Source organism: Balaenoptera acutorostrata, chromosome 14 (genome assembly GCF_949987535.1).
Source record: "Balaenoptera acutorostrata chromosome 14, mBalAcu1.1, whole genome shotgun sequence".
Classification (NCBI taxonomy): Eukaryota; Metazoa; Chordata; class Mammalia; order Artiodactyla; family Balaenopteridae; genus Balaenoptera; species Balaenoptera acutorostrata.
Window position 1 is genome coordinate 51,166,705 of NC_080077.1, and position 15,827 is coordinate 51,182,531.

At 36.4% G+C, this 15,827-nt stretch overlaps 1 protein-coding gene and 1 non-coding gene across 2 annotated transcripts in view; one reads left to right on the top strand and one right to left on the bottom strand.

Annotated features, from left to right (window-relative positions):
* Positions 1-15,827, top strand: part of AK9 (adenylate kinase 9) — a 123,221-nt gene that overhangs the window by 55,559 nt on the left and 51,835 nt on the right. Inside the window, exons 17-20 of the mRNA XM_057527853.1 lie at positions 2,117-2,273; positions 3,098-3,212; positions 6,385-6,461; positions 9,600-9,743. Coding sequence (XP_057383836.1) covers positions 2,117-2,273; positions 3,098-3,212; positions 6,385-6,461; positions 9,600-9,743 — 493 coding nt within the window. The remainder of the gene's footprint in view (positions 1-2,116; positions 2,274-3,097; positions 3,213-6,384; positions 6,462-9,599; positions 9,744-15,827) is intronic.
* TRNAG-CCC (transfer RNA glycine (anticodon CCC)) lies at positions 12,699-12,771 on the bottom strand. The gene has a single exon. It is a non-coding gene; the product is annotated as a tRNA-Gly (tRNA).

Genomic DNA, 15,827 nt, shown 5'->3' on the forward strand with positions numbered 1-15,827 from the left:
GATTCTCAGCTTATATCAAAATTAATTCCATATTAATTGTTAAATGTAAAAATGGCATGTTTTTACCTAGAAGAAAATGTAGTGATATTGAAATGATCTTAGAATGGTCAAGTACTCTAGGCGCAAATGCCGTGGAAGAACTCTTAGAGCAAAATCTCAATGAAGATGCTACTTAACAATGATTCCCTTTCCTTAAAAAATACACCATGAAAATCAAAATTTTAAAGCAAACATCAAACTGGGGAAAGTATTTATAATAAATATGACACATTAATTCCTCATAAAGGTTTCTTACAAATCAAGGAAAATATAATACCAATGTAAAAAACAAAGACGTAAACAGATTATTTCATCAAAGAAGAAATACAAATGGTTAACTGAAAAATTTTAATGTTCAAGTGTCAATAAAAATATGAAAAAAAGAGAGGCAATTTCTTACCTGTCAAATTGGCAAAGATTTTTTAAAACTTATAACAATCCATACTAGTGAGGCTGTAATGATATAGTCACATAGGAGTGAAAATTGTTATAGACATTATGGAAGCAACATGACAATGTATATAAAAAGCCTTTAAAATGTTCATTCCTTTATTCTTTTTGACCTAAAAACACTTTTTATAGGAATCTAACCTAAAGAAATATATACTTAGACAAAGATTTATATATGCAGATGTCCATCGTATCATCACAATGTTATAATAAAATTATAAGTTATATAAATGTTTAACATTAAGAGGATGATTAAACAAATTAGGGTTTATTCATTTGACTAAATACTATGAAGCCATTAAATTTTTTTCAAAAAAATTGAATGAGATAGGGAAACTATAAATTATATGTTGATGTTGTTTTAATTTTCATATCTTTGAAACTTAGTAAAATTTTTTATTAACCATTTATAATTTTTCCAGTTTTATTGATATATAATTGACATATAAGATTGTATTAGTTTAAAATGTGCAACATAATGATTTGATATATGTATATATTGCAAAATGATTACTACAATAAGTTTAGTTAACATGGTCACCTCACATAGTTACATTTGTGTGTGTGTGTGTGTGTGTGTGTGTGTGTGTGTGTGTGGTGAAAACTTTTAAGATCTACTCTCTTAGCAACTTTCAGATATACACTACAATATTATTAACTATAGTCACCACGCTGTACATTACATGCCTAGGATTTATCTATCTTATAACTGGATGTTTGTACCTTTTGACCACCTTCACCCATTTCCCCACCTCCAGCCCTGTCTCTGGCAATCACCAATCTGTTCTCTGTTTCTATGAATTTGGTTTTTCTAGATTCCACAAATAAGTGAGATCATGTAGTATTTGTCTTTCTCTAACTTATTTCACTTATACTTCTTCATTATAGCTTTTTTCCCCCCAATTCTCTTATGTGAAACATTTCAAAGTGTTAAAATTCTTTTTTTCAAAATACTCTTCATTCAGATGGAAATTCAAAAAGCAGGTAATCTTAAATTCTGCATAGGCCAGAGGATTACATCAGTCTTCTTGAGATTTCTTCCCCTTTGACTTCTAATATTCTGTGATTTCCTGATGGCCCACAAACTTGTTTAAAACCTTCAGAATTGGTATATTCATAGATCCACATCTAATCTCCATACTTGTGTTGAAGTTATTATTATTGGGTGACAGGTAGAAGCCTTTCACATTGAAGGCTGAAAAGCAAAAGGGAAGTGAAGAGCATTGTCACTAAAAAAGGCAAACTGGGCTAGGACCTTGCTACTCAAAGAGTGGACCAAGGACCATTGTCATCTGAGAGCATGTTAGAAATACAGACTCTTGGGCCTTACCCTAGACCTTCTGAATCAGGATTTGGATTCTGTAATACTGAATAACATATAGTAAGCATGTATTGTTATATTTATTTAAGAAAGGCTTTTGCTTCCTGTTCTTAACTTTTAAAACTTATAGCTTTATTGCTTTAAAATTAAGTTTCTCTTTTAAAATTAAGTGGCTCTTTTTATTTCCTTCTGAAAGTCAGAAAAACTCAAAGGATACTTGATTAAGGTCCACAAAAGTAATATATCAAGGTAGCATCCTTTACTTGGGTAGATATGATGGTAATTTCAGTTTGCTGTTTTTCACAGGTAGCTGAAGAAAACAAGAATAGGTTTTATGGTGCCCCAAAATATGGAGGATGGATACTGGACAACTACCCTATTATGAAAGAACTGTGGATGGTCTTAGTCGACAAAGGAATTCTACCCGATTTAGTCATCTGTTTATCAGACACAGAAAACAATGGTTGGTAAATATTTATCATGTCAATTTAAAGTGAAGATTTTATTGCTGATAATATTTTTAGTTAAAATATAAAATGAAAAACACTCCACCTTCCCTATGTACAAATACCACACCAGTGGTCCCTTCATGACCTAGAGGTACACAAAAAGAGGCATCCATCCGCTGAGTAGGTGGCCACAGATGGTGTGGGATCACCTGATGTTCCAGCAGGCCCTTACAATTATTCTTTGGAGCTGAGAATCTAACACCCCATCCCAGTCAGCATTGTAACTTCTAAATGAAAAATATATGAGGCTGAGGGCAAAACTATATATTAGTCCTTCTTCACATTAAATGGGAAATACTAAGTACATAAAGATAGCAGAACTAAATTTTAATTATTCTGTCACTTTGTATAAAGCTATAGTAATCAAAACAGTATGGTACCACCAGAGAAACAGACACATAGTCCAATGGAACAGAACAGAGAGCCCAGAAGGAAACTCACACACATACGGTCAACTAATCTTTGATGAGGGGGCCAAGAATATTCTGTCATTTTGCCTCTTAAGGAAATATATTTGAAAAGAGAATTTCCATGGGGAGAATATATTATACTACCTCTTTTTATGTTTTAGTTATTTGTGACATGCCCATATACACCTTTTAAAAAGGATTTAAGATGGTCTCTTAAAGAATCTGGGCTCTATTTAAATAAATGCTTAAAGGAAAATATATTTGGATATAGACCGAAATAATCTTTTCATTGTTAATTTCCAAAAATATATCTCACTATATTTTATAGAGCTTCAAAATTAACATTGTTCTCTTTATCTGTATTTCAGGAAAATATTTATTTAATAGACTGTATTTAGAAAATAAACAAGAAATTGACTCTAAGATTTTAGAAAGGTTATTGGATGAACTACTAAAGAAAAGAAAAGAGGAAGAAGCAGCAAGGTAAAATCTGCCTGGCACAATAAACTGGGTTAATTAACCTCTTATAGCTGTTAAATATGTACTTACAATTTATATTTATGAAATGTCTTTAGCGTCAAAACGGTGGCCTACTAACTAGATCCAGTTCTAATTCTAAGAAAAACAGTAATTTCACAAATACTTTCATAATCTCTAAAGTACAGAGTTGTGGCTGTTTTCACAGCCCCAAATCAGACATTCTAAACCAAGTATCTACTTTCCAAAGACACTGTAAAAAAATGAGCACAGGGAAGATATTTTTTTCTACCATGTTTATCTGTGACTTAAATATTATAATTTTGCTAACTAGAATCCACAAATGAAAGAAATAATATAATAAAAAGTGAAAATACACTTGTGTGGTACGACTAAAATCCAAAGCCTAAGTTCTACATAAGGAAAGAACAAGACTACTTATTTATAATTGACAGGTTCAACATCAAGAGCTTATTCTCTAATCTGGGTGCAATGAAGAACATTTCAAAATGTGGACACACTTCCATCTGTTCATGGCTGGGGTCAAGACTAAACTTTAACTATCAAGTTCTTCAGACTGGAAAATAAAGTATAAAAAGAAAGAGTGACTTAATGTGCTAATTGTTCTTCCGTGCTGAAACAAGCTCTTTAGACACTAAAATTTTTAATTTGTCCACTGAGATTCCTACTTCTCCAAGCGTTAAAGACTGAGACATTCAAAAACTAAATTCCTTTATATTAACCCATTAAACCTCCCACTATTAATGATGGCACCTATAGGAGCTTTCTCAAATGTTATTTCCTTTTCCCCTTCAGATATTAGCAATTTGTGCTGGGATTTAGGAGAGCTCTTTAAACTCTAGGAATTATGGAGCTGGGAGGTGGGTATTTGTTAGGGGGTGGGGGGTAACTGATAACTGTGTGTCAGAGGATTTTGTTATTTGATGTTCATTGTTCACCTAAATTGGCCATTCCTTTATGAACTTAACACAACAATACATAAAGTATAATTTAGTTAATAACATTGTTTGTAAAATTGACTAAAAGTATTAAGACAATAATTACAAACTTATTACATTTACTTTTAGCTTTTAAAAGTTCTGTTACAAATGGAGCTACAATTTGCTAGGATTTAAGTGATTACCTAATTTTTTTCCAGTGTATGAGAAATAGTCAAATATTTAAGAACATATGAAGCTATCGACATAACAGTAAAACGAAGTTCATGTGATTTCTAGGCTGAAGGTTTGCTACATTTTAAGTAGATAATTTAAAATACATTTAATCTGTAGGTTTTTTTTAAAAGAAAAAGACATCTCCACTGTCTCCCAACTCTTAACTTTCACCTCCCTCTTACTGTGTGGAATTTTCCGAGCTATCTCTATAATCAATTTTTACTTCTTTTGATTCTAAATTTTTATGTCTTTATAAACTTCTTAATGACACAGACTTGCCCAGGTTGAAGCAGACTTTTCTCCATTTCTCTATGTTGCTTTTTTCTCATATACTGCAGAAAATGAAATTTAAAACAGTTTTTTAAAAAAAATGGTCAGAGATGCATTTAAAGGCCTTGCAACTTGGTTGGAAAAGAGATAAGATTAACAAGATTTAGAATTACATCTTTGGCCATATATCTACAGACATGCTGATTCTAGATTTTCCAACATCAGTTTCCAAATGTGTGAGTCAAATGCAGAATAATTTCTGTTATCACCATTTGTCTTTGACTGTCTATCCAAGTAGTATGTAGAAGTAGCTAGAAACTGGCAGCAAAATTCTTCCTCCTTCTTGTCAGGTCTTAGATTCTTAGCAGCAGCATACAGTACCCAGGTTTTGGATGAGGAAAGTCTCACAAAAGAGCCCTACCTGACTAAGTAAGTAGAAGGATTGCCAGTTCACACACAACAAAGTAGGGAAGGCATGCAGAAACAATGTTCAGTAGTCTCAGAAGTCTGTGGCATGAACAAAGAGAACTCGAATTACACCAAGACTTCAGTCTGGATCACAGACTGTATCTAGAATACAGTGAGAGAACACCCCCTATTAACAAGAAACACGCTTGTTGGGAGGAGAGGTGTAGTAATATCTTTGAAGAGAATATATTAAAGATTTTCAAAGAAAGGGGAAAAAGAACACACAAAAAAGCACTGAATATGAGAGAATGACCAACCTATAGAACAGTCTGAAGAAGACTGCCCCAGAGTGGGCTGCTGAGGTGAATGGGCTCTACTCCACTTAACTGGTCCCCTGTTGGTGAATACTTGATACGGTTTTTTTGATATTATTTTTAAAGATGCAATCAACATTCTTATACATGCTTCTTTGTGCAATAGTATGCCAGTACTTGAGGGCTAAATTCCTAGATACAGAATTTCTAGGTCAAAGGTATGCATGTTTTAATTTTTAATAAATATTGTCTTTCTCCATCATTTTACTAACTTTCCTTATACCTGTCTTCATCATTAAGGCAGGTTTAGTCCTTGAACCCTAATGAAAAACAGATTCCCTCCAGATATTTGTTTCCTTATCCCAAGTCTCTTTAAATTTCATCATTACTATATCAAAAAGAAAATAAATCAGAAAATAATTTTTCTGGTTACAAAGGTAAATTTACAAATTTTCTACTTATTCATATGGAAAATTTTTTAAAGTGCAAAAAATGTGAAATAAAATTTAAAACTCTCAGAATGCCACCATCCAGAGATAATTACTATTAACAGTTTGATTGATTCATTTTATTCTTGTCTTTTAATCATCATTTATATACATTTTAAATACAAAAGTAAATTTGTATTATACATAGTTTTATATTATACCTTTTTTCATTTAACTCTATGTTGTGAACACTTCTCATTTAATCAGAGGGAAAATGATACAAATTATCCCAGCTTGGAGTTAGACAATCCTTTTTTAATTTTTCCAGGTTTCCTAATTAATAGCCAAAGTTTTAAAAATACAATATTTCAACTTTTCATACCAAAAAAAAAAACCCAAAATTTCTGAAAACTAACTAGCCTCAGTATGAGTAAATTAAACATTTACATTATAAAGTAAAAAGTATAATGAATATTATAAATGACCTACTCTTTAGTTTTACCATTATAAGCCTTAAATTCTATAATATTGTGAGATATCTGAATTTCCGAAGATAACTAAATTTTGGACCTTTTCATTTCAGAAAAGCCAAAGAAGAGACATTGAGAATAGAAGAAGAAAATCAAAAGCTATTGGAAGCTATGAATGCGAAAGCAAAAGGCAAACATAAGATTATATGATTAATAATATGCCATTTGATTTTGTATTGTGACTGCCAACAGCTGCAGTATTTCCAGTGAATCATAGACGGGGTGACCATATTTCCCAATTTGCCCATGAGAGTCCAGGTTCATGCCCAGGTTCCTGAAGTATTTGTTTGACCCCCCTCTCATTCTCATAGTGTTCCAATTTGGATAGTAAATTATATGGTCACAGCAGTACTGGATTCATAGGAAAAGGAATCCTGACACAGATACCTACTCATCCACCCTGTAAGAGGGGTACACAGTAGGACAGCATGTGCAGCATGTCTTAAAAGGGTTGCGCTAGTCACAGGTGACATGACTGTTGGAATTACTTCTATTAAAAGGATCCTGTAGGAGTTGAGAAAACAGCTAAACTCTTACTATACCCATTGTCTTTATACTTAAACTTCCATCTCCATTATAGAAGAACTTACTCTAAAAATTTCTTTTAAGACTGGAGTTTTAAACCTGGGGATAAAATTCAGAGGTCTGTGAATTTGAATGGGGAAATAATTTTAACTTTATTTTTTACTAACCCTTAACTGAAATTTAGTATTTTACTCACCTAATAATTAATATAGGCTACAAACCACAATAGTATTAGCAGCACCTTGACTTTGTCACCAATAGAAACAAAGATATTTTCATATCCCATTCCAGTTTCAGATGTCTTGTTTATGCGTGTCACTATTCCAAAATTATGGTATTCAACCAGTTGCTAGTTCTTGTTATTTAATGCATTAGCAAAGATGCACGCATTTCCTATACCACAAAAAATTTTTTGATATCTTTATAACTGTATTCAGTATAATTGGCTTCTTATTTTATTTTATGAGATTGAAAGCATTATTCTAAGAAGGGATCCATAAGTTTCACCAGACTGCCAAAGCCGTCCGTAGCTCAAAAGAGTGAAGAAAGTCTGTTTCAGTGTTCCATTGCTGTGCAGCCAGCCACCCCCAAACTGTAAAACAACCACTATCTTTATTCTGCACACAATTCTGTGGGTCAGGACTTCTGGCCGTGCTTCTCTCCGCTCCTGGAGGACCTTGGTTCTGGCTTTGAGTGTTCACCTTGGAAGGGGCTCTGCCAGCCCCTGTCAAGCCTTCAGATTGACCTCTGCAGCTCTAATTGACATATTCACTGTGACTTCATGAGAAATCCAGAGCCAGAACCACCAACTAAGCCACTCCCAAATTCCTGACCCCAGTAATTGCGAGGGCAATATGTGATTATTGTTATTTTAACCACTAATTTTGGGGGTAATTTATTATGAACCAATAGATAACTAATACAACATATACATGAAGCAATAGATAATTAATACAACATATACTTAATCAAAAATCACAGATAGTACAAGGATCTTAGAACACTTTTCAGTTCATTCCTGACTCACATGGAACACAGAATATCCAGTAGGGTTCTAGAAAAAAGTTTTCAAGCTTTTTACATTTTTCATCATCATTATATAAATTCATTTTATATATACACTTTATAATGTACCTAATGTGGATAAGAACACAACTTACAGATAACCAAATATATGCGTGTTGGAGGTATATGATAAGTTTTTTTTTTACTGTAAGAGATACTCAGCTAAAAGACATTCTGAGTTTCTGGAGTAGAGTATATATAACTTCATCTCTAACCCTAGTAGAATTCAGCAAATGATGCTTCCTCCTTGTGTGTATCACCATAAATCCTTCATATAACACAAAAGGTTCACCACATTCCAACTCACATACTTGTAAGCCACATGCTTGGCAATCCTGGTCAGACTTCAAGATATAAGGACACTTCAGGATGCTTTTTTCTTTGTGTTTAATCACCCCAATTTAGATTAAAAATCCAGGTGCCAGAGGTATCTCATACCACTAGAATGTGATTCTTGGAAGGTACTCACTGGGCAGGGGGCAGCGGAGGGAATAATTCCCACAAGAGTCCAGAAAACAAGCTCATTTAGTTTTTCATATCTTTACATAGAAAATACCTTGTTTCAGTCAATTTAAAAAATATATTAAAGGGAATTGAGATGGGTTTTCTAACACCACCATTTACCCCATCTTCTTCCTCAAAGACTTCTATGCATTTATTTCTTATAACTGTCATCAGCAACTATGTAAAACTTGGAGTTATGTTTTTTAAATTTTAACATACTGATCAACATACTCTATTATTTGTAACTAGCTGTAAGAAAATATATAGTCTAGCCTAGTGCTGCCCAGTAAAAATAAAAGGCAAGCCACATACATAATTTAAAATTTTCTAGTAGTCACATTAAAAGAAAAAGAAACAAGTGAAATTAATTACAATCATCCCTCGGTATCCATGAGGAATTGGTCCCAGGACCTCCACGGATACCAAAGTCCATGAATGCTCAAGTCCCATATATAAAATGGCATAGTATGTGCATATAACCTAAACTCATCATCCCGTATACTTTAAATCATCTCTAGATAACTTATAATAACTAATAAAATGTAAATGCTATGTAAATGGTTGCCAGCATGCAGCAATTTCAAGTTTTGATTTTTGGAACTTTCTAAAAATTTTTTTCAAATATTTTCAATTCGTGGTTGGTCAAATCCACAGACACAGAACCTGAAGATTCAGAGAGCCAACTATATATTTTATTTAATACAGTATATCCAAATTATTATTTTAACATGTAATCAATGTAAAAATTATTGATATATTTTTACATTGAATTTTTCATACAAAGTCTCTGAAGTCCATTGTGTATTTTATACTTACAGCACATCTCAGTTTGGACTAGCCACATTTCAAGTGCTCAATAGCCACATGTGGCTCGTGACTACATATCAGACAGTGCAGGTATAGCCATTCCCTTTTAAATGGACATTTGGGCTGTTTCCTGTCTTTTACTGTTATAATATTTGGGAATGCTATATGCATTTCCCTGTTTTGAATGAATCCTTAGGCCAGTGCTTCCATAGCACTCTGAGCATATTACTATCCTCCTTTACTACTGCATTTTAATAGATACAATATGTAGAGACTGTATCTATCTTTCTCATTAAGCCTCATGCTCCAGGGGCCATTCCCAATTAAATATTTGCTGACTTAAACTAAATAATTTATTTCTTCTCAGTTTTTCTAGAAGCAGAAGAAACTGAAGCTGAGGCTGACAAGGAGATCGAAGGGGAGGAGTCTGAACTTCACGAAGGGTCTGAGGCCCCTGCGGTAGCTGAGGAGACTGAAGTTTTCGAGTTCCCTGAAACAGAACATGAGTCAGGTTAGACATTATTAGGGATCGTATCCTTAAATCCACTCTTGTCCATTGGCATGTATGCGTGTGCATGTGTGTATATATGTGTTTATATGGTATAAAATGGAAGCAGGCTGGGAATGGAGAGATGGGCCCCCAGAGTGCAGCCGGTTAGTCCACATCACATGGCTGGAAGTGTGGTAAGAAAGCTGAGTCTGCTCTGCCTGGGGGGTTGACACTCAGAAGCAGGGCCTGCTATATAATTTGTGGGGCACAGTGTTCAAAAAGTAGGGGAAAAGAGCCATTAAAAGTACGAAAATATAAAGCTCTTTCTTTTCTTCCATGGTCTCTCTCTTAACTTGTCATAATACTTTTTGTTTGCTATTTAATGTCATTCTAAGTAAAGAAAAATTAAAATTTTAAGTTATTAGCATGAATTTTACCATTCATCTTTATGTTGCCCAATGCCACTTTTAAATGCAAGCGTTAAGAGCACTTAACTCATATGCAGAATCATTGAAACTACACAATTTGTATTTTGCAGCTTGAACATGCATATGTATTTTATTCTTACCAGAATACTAAATCAGTTTCATACACAAAACTAACTCAGCTTCTTATTTCATTTCCTAATATGCATATATTCTAGCAATGCTCTCTACTTTTAGCTTCCCAATGATTAAGGAAAGACTGAAAGGAAAAGGAACTCTGGGTTGCCCTATCTTTTCCTTTCTTTCTGTGTCATCATTTTCAGTCTAGCTGAAATGATCTAGCTGCAGGTATCTGAAAACCTTTAGCTTGTGAGATTAGTTTCTAATTCAATACTGACTGTGCCCGGAAGCATTTTATGAGCCCCACATCATTTCAGTTTAGCTAATACAGGAAAGTAACATGAGTAAGAAGGGATGTGCTGAGGTTCCGTGGTCATGTCTCTTTGAATGCCATCACCTTCATTCTGCACCTGGAGCAAGTTCTAGTTCAAAGGGAGACCACGGTCTCTCAAGGGCTGTCAGCATCCTCCCCACCCCAAGCCGCTAAGTCACACTTACTCCCACATATCGTGGGTCCCCTAGAATTCTATGCTCATGATGGAGCGTCAGGAACACTCATGAGAATGAGATGGCAAAGAATGGCAGACACAGATCGTGCATCTCTCTGCTCACACACGTGCCCTGTTGTCCCATTGGAGTCCCTTTGGATTTTGCTTACAAAACTCAATTCAAAGATAAAATTATTAAAAATTTCAAAATGACAACCAAAGTGCATTAAACTAAGTATGAGACCATTCTGGGCGAGAGATCTAGAGCAACTGCACAGCTCGTACACCCATGAAGCCAGCCCTCCTCAGAGGTCCAGTTTGGTGGGTTGGGGCAGGGCAAGAAGGAATCTTACAGACTTCCAGCGAAAGTCACTCTCAGGGCTGGAGAGTGGGCTTAAGCAGCAAGATAGGGTACCTCACTGTGGTGGAAGCGGGGCTCATAAAATGCTTCCGAGCACAATTAATATTGAATTAGAAATTACTCTTACAAACTAAAGGTTTTCAGATACCTGCAGCTAGATGCCAGCCCTGGAGCAATTAAGGGCTGAAAACCTGCTGTTAGCTGGTAAAAGAACCAGGACTAAGGGGAATTTTTACAATGAGGAAGCTTAAATTTAACATAGATCGTTTTTACTACAGGGATTGGCATTAGGTTTATGGGACAGTAAGTATAAAATCAGAACCTTGTGCCAGACAGAAGAGCTAACAGGATGAAATACCCAATTTCCTTTTTAAGAATCCCACACCTTTATTGACTAGAGCTCTCACCCAGAAACTTCATTATTTTCTTGAGTACTTAACCAATTAGGCTGACAACAATCTTCCCACCCACCTACCTTTTGCAAGGAAACAGGCCATAAAATATCAAAAGAAATAAAAGAAACTGACATCCATTAAGTATGACACAAATATCCATTAAATATTTCCAGATTTCCAATATCCCCAATGTTTCACAGTTGGTATTTAATAATGTAACAGATCTAGGGGACAATTTAATGTCACTGCCTTTTATCTCATTATTTCCCCCAGGCAACCTAAATTGGATGTTCTAAAGCCAGGAGCCTACTCCATTCAGGGTCAGTTCTAGCCAGCTCTGTAGACATGACTGGGCTTCTCCAGAAGCAATCGCGTCTGTGAAATCGTGGGTCTGTTTTGTCCCTATTAAACCATATTCTGTTTCACAGAAGGGCTTGCATCTGGTTTAGCTATTGATTACTTCTTCCATCCAAGGGTCCTTTTTCACAAAGTCTTCTCCTGTAAATTGCTTAAGTAGGCAATTTTTTTTTCACTTAAAACTGCCCTGTCTAGCCATCAAAAGACAAATACCATATAATTCTATTTATATGAGATACTTAAAAGTAGCCAAAATCGTAAAGACAGACAGTATAATGGTGGTTGCCAGGGGCTGGGAGGAGGAGAATGGGGACTTATTGTTTAATGAGTATAGAGTTTTCGGTTTTACAACATGAAAACAGTTATGAGGATGGATGGTGGTGATGGTTGTACACAATGTGATTGTATTTAACACCACTGAACTGTACACTTAAAGATGGTTAAGATGGTAAATTTTATGTTATGTGTATTTTACCAAAATAAAAAAGAGAAAGGAAAAGAAACTACCCTGTCTAACATAAATCCATTACTTTTGGAATTTTTTTTTACTTTATCCAGAGTTCCCTGTGGTAGGCTGATGATGGCTGCCAAAGGTGTGTCCACATCCTAATTCCTGGAACGTGTAGATGTTACCTTATTTGGAAAAAAGGTCTTTGCAGATGTGACTAAATTAAGAATCTTTTTTTTTTTAATATTTATTTATTTAGCTGTGCCGGGTCTTAGTTGCAGCACATGGGATCTTCGTTGTAACATGCAGGCTTTTTAGTTGCAGCATGCAGGATCCTTTAGTTGCGGCATCCAGGTTCTTAGTTGCGGCACGTGGGATCTAGTTCCCTGACCAGGGATCGAACCTGGGCCCCCTGCATTGGGAGTGCAGAGTCTTAACCACTGGACCACCAGGGAACTCCCTAAATTAAGAATTTTTTGTTTTGTTTTGTTTTAATGAGGCTTTGAAAGCCCTAAGGAATCTTTCTTTTTTTTTTCTTTTAATATTTATTTATTTGTTTGTTTGTTTGGCTGCATAGGGTCTTAGTTGCGGCACGCGGGATCTTTGTTGTGGTGCACAGGCTCTTTGTTGTGGCGCACGGGCTTCTCGCTGGTTGTGGCGCATGGGCTCTAGAGCGCATGGGCTCAGTAGTTGCGGCAAGCGGGCTTAGTTGCCCTGCAGCATGTGGGATCTTAGTTCCCCAACCAGAGATCGAACCCACGTCCCTTGTATTGGAAGGTGGATTCTTTTTTTTTTTTTTTAATACAGTATGAGGGTACGGAGTATTTTTGTTTTTTGTTTTTTGTTTTTTTTTTTATAGAAAGTCTTTATTTATTTATTTATTATTTATTTATTTATTTATGGCTGTGTTGGGTCTTCGTTTCTGTGCGAGGGCTTTCTCTAGTTGTGGCAAGTGGGGGCCATCTCTTCATCGCGGTGCGCGGGCTTCTCACTATCACGGCCTCTCTTGTTGCGGAGCACAGGCTCCAGACGCGCAGGCTCAGTAATTGTGGCTCACGGGCCCAGTTGCTCCGTGGTATGTGGGATCTTCCCAGACCAGGGCTCGAACCCGTGTCCCCTGCATTGGCAGGCAGATTCTCAACCACTGCGCCACCAGGGAAGCCCCGGAAGGCGGATTCTTAACCACTGGACCACGAGGGAAGTTCCTAAGAATCTTGATATGGGGAGATTATGTGGGATTATCCAGGTGGGCTCTAAATGCCATCATAAATGTCCTTATAAGAGAGAGCCAGAGGGAGATTAGACTCTCACACAGAGGAGAAGGCAATTTGAAGATGGAAGCAGACATTGGGTGATGCAGACTCCAGCCAAGAGATGACAGTACCCAGGAGAAGGTCAAAGAGGCAGAAAGGATTCTCCTCCAGAACCTCCGGAGGTAGCACAGCCTTGCCAACACCTTGATTTCTGACTTCTGGCCTCCAGAACTGTGAACGAATACATTTCTGTTGTTTTAAGCCACCAAGTTTGTGATAATTTGTTTTGGCAGCTACAGGAAACTAACAAATACGCAAAGCAGGCTTTTTATATCTCATGCTTGGGAACACATCTTTTCCTTTGAAGTTTGACTTCTGTCTTGGGCCACAAGATAATTATTATCTCTGTCAAATAAGATGACTGAAGTCTCATTTCAATCCTGTGGTCACTCTAGCCTTAGAATGGAATGACACATGTATTGCTTAGAATCGACACTTTAAAAGGCAATAACCTATGCATTCCGAGGCTGATTAATCACTTTTCTCATTCCCAATTTGCTTTCTTTATGTACTGGTTAGGTATAGCCAATTACATGCAAGAACATGAGCTTAGAGTAACCATTGGCTCAAATCACAGTATTTCATTCCAAGCACTTCATGGACATGTAATAGAGTCAGCTAGTAATAAACATCGGGAAATTCATCCATCCCTTCAACAAGTATTTACTGAACTCCTTCTAAGTGCCGTGCAAAGCAACGGGCACTGCCCTAGGTAGCACAGACTCAGCAGTGACCAAGACAGTCAAGATCCCTACCCTCAAGAAGCCATCATTCTATGGGGTGAAGAACAAGAATAAACAAGTAAATAACTAGGATAATTTCTGATTGTGTTAAGTTAAGAAAAATTTACGAAGACACTAAACCAGTACCTGGGATATAGTAGGAACTCAATAAGTGTTTGTTCAATGAATGAGCAAGGTAGAGACCACGGGGGTGGTTTGGAAGAGGCAACACTAAACATTATGGTCAAGAAAGAGTGTCATCTGAGATGATATTTGAGGCAGGACAAAAGCGCTGAAAGGATCTGGGCAAAGATCCCTCCAATGCCAAGGCGCAGAGGTGGGCACAGCTTCACATGGTCAAGGAAGAAATTGAATGTGGTTGGAGCATGGTGAGCAAGAGGGAGGTGGGAGATGAAATTGGAGAGCAAAGCAGAGGCCAGAGGCTTATGGAGATGGGAGTTTTCTCTAAGTGCAAGTGGTCAATCTGATCTCATTAACATTTAAAAAATTTCACATTGGCTGCTATATGACAAGTTATAGAGTTATTCTGCACCTCAAGTTCTTCATTTGTAAAACAGGGCTAGGAAGATTTACCTAGCAGAGTTTTTATAGGGATAAGAACATTTCTTTAAAGCACCCAGCAGAGAGTCTGCCTCATAGTTGATGCTTTAAAATCATCATTACCAGACTAGCACTTAGAGATTTTTTCCTCATCTGCCTTATGTAAGTTCTGAAAAGACCAGAGCTCAGGATTCCTAATTCAAATTAAGTGAAACTGAATCTTAACGCTCTCAAAATCAATAGTTACATTCCCTCCCCAAATATAAGAAGGAAAGGAACCAGCATTTGGGGCTTAAACCAATCAGGATAAATTCCTGGAGCTGGAGAGAGGGTCCCACTCCCTCAGCCATGTGGGGAAGGGTAAACACTGGAACAAAAACACAGGTCTGCCAGGAAGGAAGAAGAGGAACACAGAGTCTGGGTGAATTACCACCAGTGTCTGTCACAGGGTGTGTGGAATAAAGTCTCTCCATCTCTCCCTTGCTAAATCTTCACTAAATTCCACGTTGCTCTCCAATGCTTGTTTTCAAGTAGGCTATTGGGAAATATATCAGTTTCCTAGGATAGCTTTAACAAGCTACCATAAACTTGGTGGCTTAAAACAACAGAAATTTACTCTCTCACAGTTCTGGAGGCTAGAAGTCTAAAATCAAGGTGTTGGCAGGGCCATGCTCCCTCTGAAATCTCCAGGAAAGAATCCTTCCTTGCTTCTTCCTAGCTTCTGGTTACTCCAGCAGTTCTTGGTGTTCCTTGGTTTGTAGCTGTTATCACTCCAATCTCTGCCTTCATCTTCACATGGCCTTTTTTTTCTGTGTGTGTGTGTGTGTGTTTGTGTCTGTTTTTGTGTGTCTTCTCCTCTTACAAGGACACCAGGCATTGGATTTAGGGCCCACCCTAAATCTGGGATGATTTCAT